This window comes from Netta rufina (assembly GCF_964035555.1).
Source record: "Netta rufina genome assembly, chromosome: 8".
Taxonomy (NCBI): Eukaryota; Metazoa; Chordata; class Aves; order Anseriformes; family Anatidae; genus Netta; species Netta rufina.
In genome coordinates, this window is record NC_140131.1 from 59,899 (window position 1) to 79,940 (window position 20,042).

Genomic DNA, 20,042 nt, shown 5'->3' on the forward strand with positions numbered 1-20,042 from the left:
TAGCAGAACGGTTTGTGTTGGAAGGGACCTTAAAGACCATCTGGTTCTAACCCCCCTGCCATGGAACCTCCCACTAGATCAGGTTGGATGGGGTTTTTGCACAGCCTGGTCTTGAATACTTCTAGGGATGGGGCATCCACAGCTTCTCTGGGTGACCTCTTCCAGTGCCTCACCACCTTCATGGTGAGGAATTTCTTTTTATATTTAACTGAACCTACTTTTTTTTTTTTTTTTTTTTTAAGTTGAAAACCATTACCCCTTGTCCTGTCACTACCATCCCTGATAGTCTCTCCTCATCATTTCTGTAGGCCCCCTTTAAATGCTGAACGGCTGCTATAAGGTCTACTTGGAGCTTTCTCTTTAGGCTAAATAACCTCAACATTCTCAGCCTTTCTTCACAGGAGATTCGTTCTGCATTAGGAGTCTCCTTTGTTAGGAAATAATGTGGACTAATGCTTTTGGATTTATAGGGTAAAATAGTGAGATTCAAGTCCTACTAAGCATTTGGGAGGGTTTTTGCTTTGGGCTGCACTGAATACCCCCTAGGGAGGGTCTGGAGCTCATCAAATGCACTCCTGGAGCATGTCCAGCTAGTTTAATCCAAAGTTCAGTTAATGTGCTTTGAAATGTCTTTGTGAACCGCGAACTAGGGGAGTTCGCCCGGCCGCTCAGCACGGGCCGCCCGGACAGCTCCGCCGGGGGCCGCGGGCGGGAGGCGCTTCCCCCGGCCGCTCCGGGGCCGGCGAGGCCAAGGCCGAGGCAGGAGCGGCTTCAGAACGGCCCAGTTCCTACCAGCGGCAAAACCTCCAGGCTACGGGCACGGGCCAGGAAAGGGGGAGCCTTCTCCGCCTTGACTGCGGCACGGGCGCCTGCCGCGCCCGCCGCAGCCGAGCGGAGCCGATCCTGCTGCTGCTGCCCGTCACGTTCCGCGGGGCAGAGCGCTCCTCCCGGCAGCGCCAGGCGGCGAGGGAGAGCTCGCGGGCCTCGGCAGGGACAGCGCCCGCTGCCACCGGCTGCCCGAGTCGCCGCCGGGGCCGGGCGCAGGCGGGGCTGGCGAGGGGCGGCGGGCAGGCAGCCGGCTGCGGGCCGTCCTGCGGCCCCCACGCCTGCCCTCGGCGCCCCCCCTCCGCCCGCCGCCCCCACCACGGCTCGGGCACCGCCCCCGCGGGCTCGGCGCAGGCGTCGGCCGTGGAGCCGGCGGGACGGGTGGGCCGGCGCGGGGCGCGGGCGGAGCGGGAGGCTGCCCGGCCGCTGCCTCCTCTCATGCCTTCACGGCAACAAAGAGCGCGCTGAGCGGCGGACGCAGGCGCCGGGCTGCCGGTTGCGCTGCCAGCGCGGAGGGCGCCGGGAGACGATGGCGAGGAAGGGGGAAGCCTCCGCGCCTCCCTACGGTAAGCGCCCGGGCACGGGGGAGAGACGGAGCGGGCGCTCGTGCGAAGAGAGCCGGATCCCGTGCCACCCTCCGGCCTATTTACGGAGCGGATCCATCGTGCAGCCAGCGGCGAGAGTTGGTTTCCCTGGGCAGATGCTGGGGACGTGCGTGGGGGTCATGCGGGCCCCGGGCAGCCGGAGCCCCCGAAGGCGCCGGTGCAGCTCTCTGCCGGCGCTGCGGCTCGCCCGGCTGGAAGAAGGCGGGACGGCTGGGCTCGGGGAGGGGAGCCGGCGGGCGCAGAGATGGGGGCGGGCAGGGCGAGAACCTCCTCCTCCCCTTCCTGCAGCAGAGCAGGTGCTGTGCGGCCGCTTTGTCCGCGCCCACCGGAGAAGGCCGTCCTGGGAAGGAGGAGGCTGCAGCTCACGCCCTGCCGAGGGCCCGCGGGCAGGCCGGCGGGCGGCAGGTGCGGCGCTCTCGGAAGGGCCCGGCCGGTGGGCGCGCGGCGCCCGGCTCGTGGGAGCGGGGGCCGCGGGCCCTGGTGGGCCGTGGTACCGGGACCTGGCGGCGGGAGCCCGTTGCGCTGGTGGCCCCGGTAGGGCGGGTTCCGGTGTTTTGGGCTGGGGACTGGGAGCGCTGCGGCCGTAGCAGAGGTACCCGGACTAAGCAAGCTCCGTGCCCTCAGTGGATCCTGCCAGCCCGCGCGTAGGAGAAGGTCACCGGGGGCAGAACTTCATCGCAGTGCTTGAGCCGTGCTCTAATTGCTCTTTGGAAGCTAATGCGTTTGCCACAGAGGAGGCTGGTTTTGCAAAGCTTCTTAGCCTGTTTGAAAGCGTCGCTACAAAACCGATTTCCTTTTGCAAATATACGTGAGATTTTGATAGCCAAAAAAAAAAAAAAAAAATCTGCAGAATGTGCAAACCCCCTTAGAAACAAGGCTTGTTTTCTGTGGGTCCCAAAGGCTGACTGTAATTGCCTGCAGTATAAAAGTGGGCAACAATGGCTTGATAAAACAGTCTTTGCCTTGATATCACCGGCATGTTGTGTGGCATGTGTACTACTCGGAAAACTCAATTTTATAGTTCATCTCTGTGGTCTGAACTGCGATCTGGCTAAAAAGGAATATTCATAGTTTGGCTTCCTCATTCTTTGGACCTGATGGACAAAGCTGGTTAGTTTTACAAATTTAGTAAAATATGTTGTATGCAAAATAAAAATCTTGATCCCTCTCAATAGTAGACTCTACTATAATGGTGGTGATTTTGTTGATTATCAAACTGTCCAAAATAGGGAAAAAAAAGGAAAAAAATAAAAGAAAAAAAATCTTTATGTAATTAAAGTGATCCAGAAAGAAATTAGAATATTTCTAACCAATCTGGTGGTCTTCTGTGATGGAGTTGAGTGCATCAGTTGACAAGGGAAGACTGACTGATCTCACCTACACGGAATTCTGTAAGGCCTTTGACATGGTCCTACATGACGTCCTGGTCTCACATGACATCCTGGTCTACAAATTGGAGAGAGATGGATTTGATGGGTGGACCATTCAGTGGATAAGGAATTGGCTTGAAGGTCATACCCAGAGGGTGGTGGTCAATGATGCTATGTCCAGGTGGAAGCTGGTGACGAGTGATGTCCCTCAGGGGTCCATCCTGGGACCAGTACTGGCTAATATGCTTACCAACAACATAGGCAATGGGGTTGAGTGCACCCTCAGCAAGTTTGCAGATGACACTAGACTAATTGGTACAGTCAATATAACAGAAGGAAGGGAAGCCATCCAAAGGGACCTGGATGAGCTCGGGAAGTGGGCCTAAGTGAGCCTAGTGAGGTTCAACAAGGCTAAGTGCAGGGTGCTGCACCCGGATCAGGGCAATCCCAGACATGAGTACAGACTGGGAGTAGAACTCATTGAGAGCAGCCCTGAAGAGAAAGACTTGGGGGTTCTGATGGACAATAAGCTTGACATGAGCCAGCAGTGCATGCTTGCAGCCCAGAAGGCCAACTGCATCCTGGGCTTCAGCATCAGAGGAGTGGGCAGCAGTCTGAGGGAGGTGATTGTCCCCTCTACTCTTATGTTGCGAGGCCTCACTTGGAGTGCTGCATCCAGGTCTGGGGCCTCCAGCACAAGAAAGATGTGGAGCTGCTAGAATGGGGCCGGAGGAGGGCCGCAAAGATGATCAGAGGGCTGGAGCCCCTCTCCTATGAAGAAGGGCTGAGAGAGCTGGGGCTGTTCAGTCTGGGGAAGAGAAGGCCCTGGGCAAGAAGAGAAGGCATGTTATTGCAACTTTTCATTCCCTGAAGGGGTCTTATAAAAAATACGGAGAGCAACTTTTTAGTCAGTCAGATAATGACAGGACAAGAGGGAATGGTTTTAAACTAAAAGAGGGGAGATTTAGATTACAGGTTAGGAGGAAATTCTTCCCTTAGAGGGTGGTGAGGCACTGGCACAGGTTGCCCAGAGAGGTTGTGGATACCCCATCCCTGGAGGTGTTCAAGACCAAATTGGATGAGGCCCTGAGCAACCTGATCTACTAGGTGGCATCCCTTCCTATGGCAGGGGGGTTGGAATTACGTGGTCTTTTAATGTCCCTTTTAACCCGAGCTGTTCTATGATTTAGCTAATGTACTTCTTAAATATCTGCACACTTAGAGCCTCCCTATGAGGAACTACTTTCCTATAATTTCTCTTACCAGTGCAACCAATACTTGAGTCTATAATTGGAATTACTAGTTGTTGCTGTGAAGTGATCATGTCAAGGTTTTTTTTTTTTTTTTTTTTCACTAAAAAAAATATTTAATTTCCCTATTGAGGAAGGTCCTTCTGTTTCTCTTGGAAGACCTTTTCATGACCTAAGAAAATTTCTATCAAGATACGTTATTTGTGGTGGGTTGGCCTGCATTTTTAATTTCTTAATTTTATCCAACTACACATATATAGTTTGTGGGTAGGAGGACATCTTCAGTCTAAGGAGAATGGGCTATACTGTGGGACCTTTCGGCTGTGATACTGCTACAGATAGTCTCCTTATCCCCTTCTGGTAAATTGTCATATATCATTATATGCAATTCATTTCACCTTCTGGTGTTCAAATATCATATTAATGGGTGACGTTCATATTAAAGCTGAAAACTGATTCAAAGCTTCATTCAGATTTCAACTTGATCTAGTGGGAGGTGTTCCTGCCCATGGCAGAAGGTTGGAATTTGATAAGCTTTAATGTCCCTTTTAATCCAAAACATTCTGTGATTCTATGTCTCTAAGATTTTTATATACCCAGCAGTGCTAGAAGTAGGTGAAACTCAGATCCAGATGATTCAAACCTTTAATTCTCTGATATAAATTTGGACCACTTCATCTAGGCTTTGCAGTGCGTGTTTTAGGTCCTTTTTCTGTTGTTATGGGGTCTCCAGTGCTAAGCCTTTGTCCCATCTCTTGTCATGCCATGCCAAAATTCTGTATTACTGTACTGTCTTGTGTCTCTACTTCTCAAGGCCTCTGCTGTCATACCAGGCCTTTATTTCTTTGCACTACATCGTTACGTATTGGGGGCCTACAAGAAAGCTGGAGAGGGACTCTTTTATCAGGGAGTGTATTGATAGGACAAGAAGTAACGTTTTTAAACTAAAAGAGGGTAGATATAGATTAGATATGAGGAAGACATTATTTCCTATGGGGGTGGTGAGACACTGGAACAAGCTATCCAGAGAAGCTGTGGAAGCCCTATCACTGGAAGTGCTCAGGGCCAGGTTGGATGGGGCTTTGAGCATCCTGGTCTGGTGGGAGGTGTCCTTGCCCATGACAGGGGGGTTGGAACTAGATGATCTTTCAGGTCCCTTCCAACACGAACCATTCTGTGCTTGTTAGAGTCATAAATATCTCGTTCTGCACAGAGGAGTTAGTTTTTGTTATTATCTGTATAAAGCCCTGGCTGTCTCATACAACGATAAGAAAAAATAAAACAAATTAGCCATCAGAAGAAAAAATGCTGTTGCAGTTAAATCAAGTGAAAGCAAACCAGAAGGTGATTAAGTTCTAACAAAACAAGCCACACATTCATTCTTCTGTCTCAAGCCTTGCAAACTAGCATTGCCAGTGCTGTATTACAAGACTATAATCTGTGATTTGATATGAACGTAGAACCTTCTTTTCATCCACTTACATGTAAATTGAAAAGATAGTGTGATAGTGCTTTTACTCTTATCACTGGATTTGCCTACGTGGGAAAGTGGAGGGGAAAGAGAAAGTAAGGCACCTGTGGAATAATTAATAGTAAACTTTAACATCCTGTATTGATACACTCATTCTGAAGTAAGATGTTACTCCAAACCTGTATAACAGTATGTAGAATAAGAGCACACTCAAGTGGCCAGTCTAAAATAGTTATTACATTTCAATTCACATCCTGTGTTACTCTGAATTAATTTACCTAATTAGACTAGGGTTGTGAGATACTGTATGAAATGTTTCAGTTTTGTAGAATACAATAAAACATGACAGAGCAATGAATGACATGTTAGAGTAGCAAAAGGTACCTTCAGTATAACTAAAATAGCAAAAGGTTATCTATCTTCAATGTAATGTGAACAAACCTCCAAGATTAGGAGGGTTCAGTAGGGAAAACTGCTTGTTGTGAAACTACAGGTGACAGTAAAAATTGAGTAGTCTGAAAGTAAGGAGAGATCTTCTGCAATGAACTTCCAGTTTTAATACAGCTATTCTGTAGAGGGAAACTTGTGTCAGCTTATACTAGAGATCTCCTAAATACTCACTTTTTTGTGTGTGTTTTCAAGAAATAAATTTAAGGACATTTAGAAACAATATTTATCACCAGCTTTGAAAAATAAAAATAAACCTATTTTCAAGATATGGCTAAGGGCTACCTTTGATATATTTTCCTGAGAATTTACCATTTTCTGTCTTCCTTGTTTTAATTTTTGGGTTGTCAATTTTTTGGGATAGGAAAGCTCTTGTGTTACACAAGTGTTCTGTTGCATAAGAACTATTGGAAACAAAATGATAAACAATGTTGTCAAAATAAATGATAAAATCAACTGACAACTCCTAAAAAAGGGTCACTATGCTGTTGTATGCACAGTCATCTAATATCCAGATGTCAGCATTTAGTAATAACTCTGAATTTGTATAGAACTACATTGTTCTTACAGTATTATCTGAGAAAGGTTAGACTTGGAGGAAGTCTTGTTCTAGCTTCCAAAAGATAAAAACAATCTTACTGCTTAAAATGTAACTTTTTGTGTGTGTGTGTGTGTGTGTGTGTGTGTGTGTATCAAAAAGCAAGCCTATATTTTAGTGACGGAAAAAATGAAACTTCTACATGTATAAACTACGTGCTCATGAAATATTCCAGTTAATATGACAGTTTTTTACATGCTGGTACTTCTTAGGAGCAGTTAGAAGGAAAGACCCTTTTCTTGTCTGCTTATCTACATAACTTAGTCCAGGAAAAGAATGATAGCTGCAACAAGTTTATTTTCAGATATGAATCTGAATTTGTACAAATTTAATGTGCATAACCTTTTGAAGTTCTTCTTTACTAGTCCACTTCTCAGGGTTTTCCTGTTTTTTCCAGTTTCCATTAGTTAATTGATCTGATTTCATTCATGTCAGACAACTGGATATGTTCTGTGTCACTGGAAGACATACCTGGTGGTAGGCACTGGATTTTGGCAGCTGAATGTCACGGGTTATTCTGTAGACCCTGCAGTGAATCCCTACTAGGTAAATGATTATCACTTGGATGTGAAAATGTTTTTTTTTTTACCGTGTATTTGCTCCTGAAGTGCAAAAGTACATAACATTCGTGGTTGCTTAACTGTATTTACTATTGTTTTTCCTGTTGCTCTAGTGCCTGGCTCAGAGGCAGTCAGATTTACAAAATCTGCCTCTGTGAGTATATAATGACGTTTTTCCATAGCATCTGGAGGTTGTGACAAGGATAGACTATGTTTGTATCAGCTTAATGCATTAATACAGAGCCATCTAGCAGGATAACATAAATTGGCTTAGAACTATTAAAGCACTTAAACATAAGATCCTGTGTATGACATTAGGAACAAGGTGTATGATGACAAACATCTCTGCATTGTTTAATACAATGAAGATAAACACGTGCCCAAATTTGTTAACTGTTTCTTTTACAGTGACAGCTAAGCAAGACATAATGGCTGTGCATTGTACAAGTACATTGCACTTAAGCTTGGACAACAAGGTTTTTGCATTTACTCTTTTCCTGCTGAACTTATGCTGGTTCATTAGGGACTTTGAAGATGTTTCAGTCACGGGTAGAGGAAACAGATGACAATTACAATAGCCCTTCAAAGTTCCTTACGACTTTATTTTCTCTGATCACTTACCTGGGAGGTGGTCCAGTCTGAGCAAATTTGAGAGCCAGAACCTCTGATGAAAGACAGCATTTATGTGGGATGCTTCTATCCGTGCTACCTTCTTCAGTGTCTGTAGAAGCTCCTGGTCAGGACACAGAAGACTGCATTTAGCACTGCTGCAATATTCATTGCTTAAAAATTCATCCCTTATTGCCTCTTGGATGGAGAAGATTAGTAGACAAGACGGGAGATCTAGTCCACAGTACTAGATGGACTGTGCTGACGTTAATGAACAAATGGGATATCATTCAGGGTGGTATCATACAGAGTGCATAAACTCTATGAGGATAGCGGGAAAGCAGTAACAAGCATAATAAATAATTACTGGGAAAAAAAAAATATGTTTATTATAAAACAAGGATTTACTTTTGTTAGGATGATAGGAAATAAGTGCCTGGCAGCCATTAGAGTTACATGCATGTCTTAGATATTTAAGTCATCTTAGGCAACAAATCCTCAAATTAACTGAGTGTAATTTCAAACCAAAGACCTCTGCAACTTAAACTTTCTTAATGCTTTTGCTTTATTTTTTTTTTCAATATGGTTCAGTCTGAATTTGTTCATACCAAGCTTTTATGATCTTGGAATTTTATAAAGGTACAAATACATATATAAATAAATAAGGTATAAAAATAGAAGTATGGTTATAAACATATGTCTTTATGCCTGTTATTCTGAATAATAGAACTGCAATCCTTACAAAACATCAGATATGGTTTTTTCATACCACATTAAGCTGCTATGGCACTCTACAGCAGCTGGACTGCTGCAAGCATCCACAAACAAAGGCAGCCAGGAGAAATTCTCCCTGGATACTCCAATACAGCTTGCTGCTGATGTAGAAATTCACTTCTGTTCCCATACAAATTCTAAGGAGTTCTTGTGGGCAAGGATGGGATGCTACTTACTGTCATTAGCAACTCAGGGGAGGCCACACTGCAATATTTGGTCATCTCCAACCTTGATCCACATAAGTGAAGTCATCCTTTCTGTCCTAGATTGTGCTGAAGAAAGCTACAACAAGTAACTGTACTCTTTGAGTATACTCTGAGCAGTTACTGTAAAGTCAGAGCTGTTTTGAATGTACTAAAACCTGAAACCATGCCTTTGAAAACCTCAGGCAGTTGCCAGGACATGGAAGTTTGGCCTGAAGAAGTCATCTCCCTGAAAATGACCGATGACTAAAGCTCTCAAAAGATGTTCAGTGGGTTACTTCTCTAGCAGAAGGTACCAAGCTTGTATCTATTTCTTAAACCAGGAGCTAGATAATACTGTTAAAGTATATGGTTTGGTATGTGACTCTGACATAGTAAAGGTGGAAATGTGTTTATGCCTTAGGAGCATGTGTCTCCAGAAAGAGGAGCTCTAGCAGATGAGCTGGCCAAAATTCTCCTTGTCTCTTCTGCATAGCATGTAATATATAGAAGAAAGCAAGTATCTTTTTCAGGTTAACACCTTCCTTCTGGGCCAATTGCACACAGAGCATCTAGACTTGTACAAGCTGATGTGCCATGAAATCTGGTAGCTGAATTAGTGTTCTTCATAATCATTATACTTTGACATAAGTGAATATGCTAAATAATAGCTCTGGTACTTATTATTTAATATGTTTTGTACTGGGTGTTACAGTAAAATTATTATTTTTTTATCACTTGTATTTTTCTATGAGAGAATTTCTTGGATGTGATCTGAATGTTAAAAAGCAGCTGACTAACAGTGTGGAAAAATACACTGTTTATTTTTAGACTTTTTTCCCCAGCAGAATGATAAATAGTTTCATTGCCATTGCTTTGCTGTAGCATACAAAAGGCAACGAGCTGTGTCTGTGAATACCCCTCTCTGTTGGTTTCAGTACAATGCAATATCTGTGCTAGCATCTAAACAACTGCTATAAACAGTAAAATGATAAAAGTGCTATCTCCCTGTGAGCAATACTCTTGAACTGTAGTAATATTTATCCCCCATTAGCAATTTGAAGGTTTGATGGGAATTTGTGAGATAATAAAATGTTTAGATATATACATTTATATATATGTATTCAGGAAAATATGTAGGTAATATATACATATGTATATGTCCTTGCTAACATTTTTCTGGCATCTATCCAGGTTCATGGGAATTGAGAACTAAACTGAGACAAAACATCAATACAGAATTAATAAAGCCACAAATACAGTGTGATTTGAAAAACAAGTAAAGTAATACGCATATACATTGCATTTCTGTTTATGTAGTTCAGGCCAAGTAGACGCTTGCTAATTTATTCTGATAGGCTCTTCACAAATGATAACAGGAATGTAAGACTAGTCTAACGTCTTTCCACAAGCTTGAGGCTAGCCACCGTATTAGAACGCCAAACTGAGGGAGAACGTCCATCTCAGCATCTGTCCTGGAGCTTATTTGTAGAGAGTAAAAAAAAAACAGCTACTGAAAACTGTTGGCTTTTTCTTCTTATCCCCTTGCATTGAAAGATTTCCTTTTCAACAAGTAGAATCAAAAAATATGTAGGTAGTGAAGTGGTGCTTTGGGATACTGAAAAACAAAACAGAAAGCTAAATCAATGAAAGTTACTTAAGAACAAACACAATTCTGCAACAAATGAACCTCTAACTGGGCATAGCAAACAAACAAATAAAACCGGTAGAATTCTGGGCCAGGAGTTATCACTGAAGCTGTGTAGTATACCTGGAAACGTGCCTTTGCATGTGGAAGGAAATAAACCATGCAGCTGCCAAGAGGCCCAAACTTCCAATTCACTACAGCTTTTAGGGCTTTAGGGCTCAACACAGATTTACCAACACTGTAAAAACTCTGTTCCCATATAGATTGAAAAAGAGAAATAGTTTAGAAAATAGGTGCTTCATCTTATGATTCTGATTCTGATAAAGAGACTAGGAAAATGTAAGCTAACACCTTATTCTCATAGCTATTTTTGTCTCCAAAAACAATTGTCAAGCTTTTTCTAATCTGTACATTACCATCTGGACTTCGGCTATTTTCTTGTGGTTTAGGAAAATAATAATATATATTAATTATAATAAATATTAATAATTTAATACTATTTAATAATAGATTATTTGATTACTAATGGTTAATACGAATACTAATGGTTAATACAACTCATTGATAATAAATATTACTACATAAGTGCTAATAAATATTAACATTAAATAATAGATGATAGTATATATCTATTTAACAATCAGATTATCTTTCCCAACTAGATATGTTACACTTTCAGATACTTCTCACATGTTTTAGAAAAAACAGAACTTAAAACTGAATCAACCAGTTTTTGCTATCATCTAGGAAATTGAGAAATTCAAAAGAGAAGAATTTGAGTTGAAGATAATAGTAAAACAAAAAAGTAAAGATCATACAGTAACTCAATAATACAACATTGTTGTAGAAAGGAAAGGGTACCCTTCTGTTCCTAAAAATAAAGAACTCGGGAAGGTTACTCCACAAAGCCTGATAATATAAATTGTGAAAACAGTGTATTCTTCCAAAAAATAAGGATATCTTCCCACAAAAAATTCCCGTTTCTTCAACAGAAACTTTCATTTTCCTTTAAAAAGATTTAAAATGTTCTGCTGCAGAATTAGAGATAGCAATACATATATATGTCAGTGCATCAAATGTTTCTTCTTTAGGTGATGCATCTGTGAAGAAAGAGTTTGACTAAAGACAGATATATATATTTTTTTTCCAATTTATGAGTGAGCTGTTAGTAATGATCTGTAACCTGATCATAATTGTTCTTTGTTTATATGAGATGCTGTCTCTTTAAATATTATATACTCATTATACAACTGTGTTGCAAATAGGAATGAAATTAAAGCTGTAGACCCAAACCATTGAAACATTTTCATGTGTGAATATAGTGGTTTATATATGTTTGTGTGGCAGAACTGAGACCATTGCTGTTACTGTACTAATATTATGCATATAGTAATGTTAGATTATCATAATAACATCTAGCACTATATCAGATTTTCTTTACACTAGGACAAGATTCCAGTGAATTTAGATTTGTCTTTGGTCAGTGCTTCAAACTGTGTATGTGCTGCTTAAAAGTTTGCACAATTAAAAGTAGCACTTTTAAAATTTGACACTTCTGAAAAGAATATTATTTCAGGCAAAATTAAGAATGCAGACTTGTGTTAATGTACAACATGCTGTAGATAAATGACTTCCCTGTGCTTCTCATTATAGATTTAACAAATAGAGCTCATGGTATTGCTGTATTGCACTACACAGTAATATGACGTTTTCTTTTGCAAATAATGATGAATAAGTATTAAATATATTTTATCATAGATAATCATTAAATACCACCAAATTATCATTACTTCGCATAACTTCTCTCGGAGGAAGAACTGTTTCTTGGTTTTGTTGTTGCCACTTCCCAGGTGCAGGACCCAGCACTTGTTCTTGTTAAACTTCATGCGGTTGGTGATTGCCCAGCTCTCCAATCTGTCCAGATCTTTCTGCAATGCCTTTCCACCCTCAAAAGAGTCAACAGCTCCTCCCAGTTTAATATCATCAGCAAATTTGTGCAAAACACCTAGACCTACATCCAAATAATTTATAAAAACAACAGTACAGTACAATTTCAACAGTACACATCTGACCTAGAGCAAAATAAACATGAGTGCAAGACTAGGAATTCGATGTTTCCTTTTGTGTTACATTTGCATTGTATGTCACCATCAGAACTCTAATTTTTTAAAAGGTAACTGTTGGTGACCTCACTATAATTATATTTAGAATACAAGATTTCTACCAGTATGAATTTGTACTTGACATCCAGCTATGAGTTCTCTGTAATGTACAATTTTCCCTGCAGTGAAAACTGCCATTTACTTTTGGCAGAACTTTGCTAGTGATAAACGTTAACAGCAAGTTGTTGGAGGTGATATTATTCATTTGCAGGTAGAAAGCACATTGCAGCAGATTTTCTATAGAGCTGAAACCTATTTGCACATCTTTTCCAAATCTTCTGTTGAATTTTAAATCTATAAACATGTTGGCTGGGAGAAAATCTTCCTGTAAAAGCACTAAGTATGACTAATGTTGCCATGGACTATCACGTTGGTTAGCATGTTAGGTTGACCTTGGCTAGCCATCAGGTGCCCTCCACACGGATCTCTCACTCTCCCTCCTCCACAGGACAGGGAGAAAATACCATGAAACATCTTGTGGGTTGAGATAAGGACAAGGAGATCACTCACCAAATACAAACACAGACAAAACAGACTCAGTGTGGAAAAGATTAGTTTATTGACAATAAATAACAGTAAAGCAGTGAGAACTGAAAGAAAACTAAAACCTCCTTTCTCTCTATCCTCATCCTTCAGTTTCCTCTCCCTGAGCTGTGCAGGGGAATGGGAGGTGCAGTCAGTCCATAACACTTTGTCATCTGCTGCACCTTCATCATCAGTCTCTGCCCCTGCTTCACATGGGGTCCCTCCCATGAGATGCCATCCTCCCCAAACTGATCTTGCGTGGGCTTCCAACAGGCAGCAATTCTTCAAGAATTCTTCAAGAATTCTTCAGAATTCTTCAAGAAATTCTTCAAGAATTGCTCCAATATGGGTACGTACCATGGGGTCCATCCATCAGGAGCAAACTGCTTCAACCCAGATCCCCCATGGGTGGCAGCTCCCCCCAGATCCCTTGCTCCTGTGTGAGCTCCTCTCTGTGGGCTGCAGTGTGAAAATCTGCTCCACTGTGGTGCCCATGGGCTGCAGGGGGACAGCCTGCTCCACCATAGGCCTCTCCATAGGCTGCAGGGAAACTTCAGCTTGGGAGCACCTGGAGCACCTCCTGCCCTCCTTCTGCAGTGACCTTGGTGTCGCTGACCCTGCGGACACAAGGCTGTTTCTCAGTCCTCTCTTCCAGCTCCTGTTATGCAGCAGTTTTACCCCATTCTTAAGTCTTCCGTCCCAGAGGCACAACCAGCATTGCTCATTTGCTTGGCTTTGGTCAGCAGTGGGTCCCTCTGGGACTTCTCTAACATGGGGCAACTTCTGGACTTCTCACAGAGGCCACCCTTGCAGCCCCCCCTTGCTACCAAAACTTTGCCACATAAACCCAATACAGTTATAGAAAATATCAGGAACCATTTAATAGACAAGGGAAGCCTCTTGTTTTCATTCAGTTTGCTTTTAGTAAGTTGTATGTTGCTCAAGACATAAAACTTGTAGACTGTATAAGGAGAAGCTCATACTTCAGGAATATAATAAGACCATTTTTCCAGTCACTTTCTTAAACAACTAATGCACTCATAATAATTGTAAATGCAACTGTATGGATACAGCCAGTATCTCCTGACAAAGTATCAGAGGTATCAAATGTCTCAATACCTAACGTTCAGAACTCTTTTTGGTTCGATTTGTTTATTTCTGGTGATGGACTGTGAAAAACAATTGCACTAGTTCAAACACTGGACATATGAGTAGGGTGGAATGTGAACTATGGGTTTTGCTTGAATTCTGTAGTGAGTAGGAAGTTTTCAAAGGGAAAAAAATCCAGACAAAGAAGTGAAGAAAGTACCTTTTTTTTTTTTTGTTCCCTCTTGAATCTGAATACTGGCTTTTATTCTTAATGTGAAAACACAGAATTGTTTTGCTGTTCCAACAGAAACTGGGTAATGACTAAAGTAGGGATTAGCAGGGTAGGGAACAAAATCATAGTGAGAGAGACAGAGACTATATCTTGATGTAAAATAATTGACAAACAGGACTGATAAGTATTGACTTCCATACTTGATAACCATTGCTATCAAACAATATCAGACAATTTATTTTGTCTGTTAGTAAGAAGAAATTGTTGTGGTTTAGGTAACATTTTTTTTCTTCAAACAAGTTCATTATTACGTTTCTTAAAGCATTCATGGTATTTGTATTATCATCTTAAACTTCATTTTGCTGATACCTGCTCATTATCTACATGGTTCTGTCAAGAAATCAAGTGGGTCTTATTCTATTTCTTTGTAGGCATTCAGGAATTATTTAATTAGCCTTTTCTCTGAAAATCAAAGCCAAGTAATAATGCATTATAACTACTAAGTACTCATCTGTACTATTTTCTAGGGTTATAGTTTTATTCATTTGGGTTCAGTTGATGGGAATGTACTCTTCAGTTAGAGAGTACTTGAGTGCGTCTATTTTCTTTAGCAGGAATTAATAGTTAAGATTAAGTCATGTTATAGCTTGTCAAGAATTTACAGAATTGCTATGCTTTAGATTCACTATTTTAGTCCATAGATGGATTTTGGAATAGCTTGTTCCATTTCTCAGCTGTCAAAATGAAGACAGTCATTGAAGAAAGTCATTGACAAATGAAGAAAGTCATTGACAGTCAATGAAGACAGTCAACCAACAGATTGGTTGCCAGGAAGCAGGATGGGAGTGTTATGTTCTCAGTATTAAGATACAGATTGTATAGCAACTGATTATTGAGTCTGGTCATCTGTAAATGGGTCCTGAAATGTTCATTGTTGAAGAGAAACACATTTACACAAAAACTGAAGTGAAAGACTACCGCATTACTACTACATTAACACCAGTGAAATCAAATATTCAAAAGATAGAAAGTACCGGAGTTAAGGTTTCCTTCGTATTCCAAAAGTATCACCCTAATACATATGCACAGTTATATAGTCTTTCATTACATGATTGCATGCTGTCTGTTGAGCATGCGAAATACAGTATTTTCCTTCTAAAGGTTTGGGGATGTTCTGGGATACAAACAGATGTATCCTTGACATAATACTTATTTCCTGGAAATTTTAAACTTCAATGATGATGAGTGCTACAGATTTACAAAGAAAATACATTTCAATGTGAATAAAATGATATTTTTTTCAGATCTTTCTTGGAAATGTTTGGATAGTTTAGCTAGAGATTTTCCTGAAAGTCTTGGTGGGAGGAACCAAACTGGCATACCAAATTCTAACTGGTCAAGCTGAAAATGTTTAAAATATGTTTAAAATGGTAAGTAACTGGAAGCCAGAGCCTATAGTGAGAACTAGGGAATGACAAGGTCGAGTCCCTTTGGGTTAGGATCGGCAGGGCCAACAAGGCTAGCGTCCTGGTCAGGGTCTGTTATAGACCGCTGAACCAGGATGAGGAGATGGATGAGGAGTTCTACAGGCAGCTGACAAAAGTTGCGAAATCTTCAGCGCTTGTTCTCGTGGGGGACTTCAACTTCCCTGACATATCCTGGAAGCACAACACAGCCCAGAGAAAGCAGTTTAGGAGGTTTCTGGAGAGCGTGGAAGATAGCTTCCTGACGCAGCTGGTTAGTGAACCTACCAGGGGTGGCGCCCCGCTAGACCTTCTCTTCACAAACAGAGAAGGACTGGTGGAGGATGTGATTGTCGGGAGCTGTCTTGGGCAGAGTGACCATGAAATGGTGGAGTTCTCTATTCTTGGCGAGGCCAGGAAGGGGACCAGTAAAACCGCTGTATTGGATTTCCGGAGGGCTGACTTTGTGCTGCTGAGGACACTGGTTGGTAGAGTCCCTTGGGAGGCGGTTCTGAAGGGCAGAGGAGTCCAGGAAGGCTGGGCGCTCTTCGAGACGGAAATCTTAATGGCGCAGGAACTCTCTGTCCCCACGTACCCAAAGATGAGCTGGTGGGGAAGAAGACCAGCCTGGCTGAACAGAGAATTGTGGCTTGAGCTTAGGAGAAAAAAGAGGGTTTATAATCTTTGGAAAAGTGGGCAGGCCACTAGGGAGGACTATAAGGATGTTGCGAGGCTGTGCAGGGACAAAATTAGAAAGGCCAAACCTCATCTGGAGCTCAATCTGGCTACTGCCATTAAAGATAACAAAAAATGTTTTTCTAAATAAATCAACACAAAAAGGAGGACTAGGGAGAATCTCCATCCTTTACTGGATGCGGGGGAAACTTAGTTACAAGAGATGAGGAAAAGGTGGAGGTGCTTAATGCCTTCTTCGCCTCAGTCTTTAGCAGCAATACCGGTTGTTCTCTGGATACCCAGTACCCTGAGCTGGTGGAAGGGGATGGGGAGCAGGATGTGGCCCTCACTATCCACAAAGAAATGGTTGGTGACCTGGTACGGCACTTGGATGTGCACAAGTCGATGGGGCCAGATGGGATCCACCCAAGGGTACTGAGAGAACTGGCAGAGGAGCTGGCCAAGCCACTTACCATCATTTATCAACAGTCCTGGCAATTGGGGGAGGTCCCAGTTGACTGGCGGCTAGCAAACATGACGCCCATCTACAAGAAGGGCCGGAGGACTGACCTGGGAAACTACAGGCCTGTCAGTTGGACCTCAGTGCCAGGGAAGCTCATGGAGCAGATTATCTTGAGAGTCATCACGCAGCACTTGCAGGGCAAGCAGCTGATCAGGCCCAGTCAGCATGGGTTTATGAAAGGCAGGTCCTGCTTGACGAACCTGATCTCCTTCTATGACAAAGTGACGTGCTGGGTGGTTGAGGGAAAGGCTGTGGATGTGGTCTACCTTGACTTCAGCAAGGCTTTTGACACCGTTTCCCACAGCATTCTCCTCAAGAAACTGGCTGCTCTTGCCTTGGACTGGCGCACGCTTCATTGGGTTAGAAACTGGCTGGATAGCCGGGCCCAAAGAGTCGTGGTAAATGGAGTCAAATCCAGTTGGAGGCCAGTCACTAGTGGTGTTCCCCAGGGCTCGGTGCTGGGGCCGGTCCTCTTTAATGTCTTCATCGATGATCTGGACAAGGGCATTGAGTGCACCCTCAGTGGGTTTGCAGATGACACCAAGCTATGCACGTGTGTCGATCTGCTCGAGGGTAGGAAGGCTCTGCAGGAGGATCTGGATAGGCTGCACCGATGGGCTGAGGTCAATTGCATGAAGTTCAACAAGGCCAAGTGCCGGGTCCTCCACCTGGGGTGCAATAACCCCAAGCAGAGCTACAGGCTGGGAGATGAGTGGTTGGAGAGCTGCCAGGCAGAGAAGGACCTGGGAGTGATGGTTGATAGTCGGCTGAATATGAGCCAGCAGTGTGCTCAGGTGGCCAAGAAGGCCAACAGCATCCTGGCTTGCATAAGAAACAGTGTGACCAGCAGGGCTAGGGAGGTGATCGTCCCCCTGTACTCGGCTCTGGTGAGGCCGCACCTCGAGTGCTGTGTTCAGTTTTGGGCCCCTCACTACAAGAAGGACATCGAGGTGCTTGAGCGGGTCCAGAGAAGGGCGACGAAGCTGGTGAGGGGCCTGGAGAACAAGTCCTACGAGGAGCGGCTGAGGGAGCTGGGCTTGTTCAGCCTGGAGAAGAGGAGGCTCAGGGGCGACCTTATCGCTCTCTACAGGTACCTCAAAGGAGGCTGTAGCGAGGTGGGGGTTGGCCTGTTCTCCCACGTGCCTGGTGACAGGACAAGGGGGAATGGGCTCAAGTTGCGCCAGGGCAGTTTTAGGTTGGATCTTAGGAAGAACTTCTTTACCAAAAGGGTTATCATAGAATCATAGAATCATAGAATATCCTGAGTTGGAAGGGACCCTTAAGGATCATCAAGTCCAACTCTTGACACCGCACAGGTCTACCCAAAAGTTCAGACCATGTGACTAAGTGCACAGTCCAATCTCTTCTTAAATTCAGACAGGCTCGGTGCAGTGACCACTTCCCTGGGGAGCCTGTTCCAGTGTGCAACCACCCTCTCTGTGAAGAACCCCCTCCTGATGTCAAGCCTAAATTTCCCCTGCCTCAGCTTAACCCCGTTCCCGCGGGTCCTGTCAGACATTGGAATGGGCTGCCCAGGGAAGTGGTGGAGTCACCATCCCTGGAAGTCTTTAAAAGACGTTTAGATGTAGAGCTTAGGGATATGGTTTAGTAGGGACTGTTAGTGTTAGGTCAGAGGTTGGACTTGATGATCTTGAGGTCTCTTCTAACTTAGAAATTCTGTGATTCTGTGATTCTGTAACTATATTAACCATATTTTTGTCTTTTCACAATGTGTAATGGCACATAAATGACCTCTAAGTCATCAAACACAGTGGTTTGAAATTAGGGAATTTATAATGGTGAGAGTGTTCTGATGCTAATTAGCTCTAGTGTGAACGCTTACACTGGAGGTCAGCTGTTCTGAGTTTTGTCATCTGTTAATGGAAAACACTACAGATTGTGAAATGGCTGATGAATCTACCAACTTTCCATTGTCTCACAAGAGATGAATGTGTATTACTTGAGTAATCTTCTGTGTAGATAATGCTCTTCTGATTCAGACTTGTAGAATCCCATGTGACCAATCAACAGACCCCAACAGTTGAAGACGTTTCAGAGAAGATGGGCAAGAGTGAACTCAGGGAAGAACAAAAAGAATGAGCATAACTTGTCACTAGAAAAGCTGATCTTGCCTCAACAAAGAGGACTCTGGGGTAACCTTTGTTTTTGATATACAGTGGGTCACAGAGTTGTTTAAGTGGTCTTTTCTGAGATAAATCATAGACAGTAATATCTTTCTGAGCTAGCCAGACCAGCATGCAACGTGGGAAAATGTATATGTGTCTCAGCCCATTATCAAGTATAAAAACTGACCACCCAACAAAAAGAGATTTGAAGAAACCATCATGCTGACTGCTCCTGATGATTTTCTTGTTCTTCATGTGTCTGGGAATGTTTTCCAAGATTAGCTACTCCAGCCACTTTTTTTTTTTTTTTTATACATGAACTATCAGTTTCATCCTTAGTTTTCTTCCTAAATTCGACACATGCATTTTCACACAGTTCTTACTGAATTCAATATGATACGAAGTTAGAATTGTCCCTTTTAATATTATGGTACCTCTGCTGTAGTACTTTTTCATATTGCTTTTAAAAAAGTCTGTATTATTGCATTTTTCTTATCAGTTTATTAGATTACAGAGAATATTATAAATAATTTTGCTGAGTTTCTGTTCTACCATGGTTATGGTTCTTAACACAGCTTCATGGAGGAACAAAATGATGGCATGTAGAATCAATCATTTTTTCTTTTAAGCTCTTCAGGGCATGGATTCTGCTTGCATATCTATTTTTGCAATCATAGAATAGTTTGGGTTGGAAAGGACCTAAAAGATTATCTAGTTCCAACTCACCTGCCATGGGCAGGGATACTTTCCACTAGACCAGATTGCTCAAAGCCTCATCCAACCTGGCCTTGAACACTTCCAGGGATGGGGTACCCACAGCTTCTCTGGGCAACCTGTCCCAGTGCCTCAAGCACCTCCAGTGTGATCTCTATCAAATGTCGAACACTGCTTTTGAAATGATCATTTTA

General features: G+C 42.9%; 1 protein-coding gene across 1 annotated transcript in view; it reads left to right on the plus strand.

The window, feature by feature from the left end:
* The first annotated feature begins 1,342 nt into the window (after window positions 1-1,342).
* SLC44A5 (solute carrier family 44 member 5) overlaps window positions 1,343-20,042 on the plus strand; it is an 85,719-nt gene continuing 67,019 nt past the window's right edge. Inside the window, exon 1 of the mRNA XM_084291088.1 lies at window positions 1,343-1,391. Coding sequence (XP_084147214.1) covers window positions 1,355-1,391 — 37 coding nt within the window. The 5' untranslated portion in view covers window positions 1,343-1,354. The remainder of the gene's footprint in view (window positions 1,392-20,042) is intronic.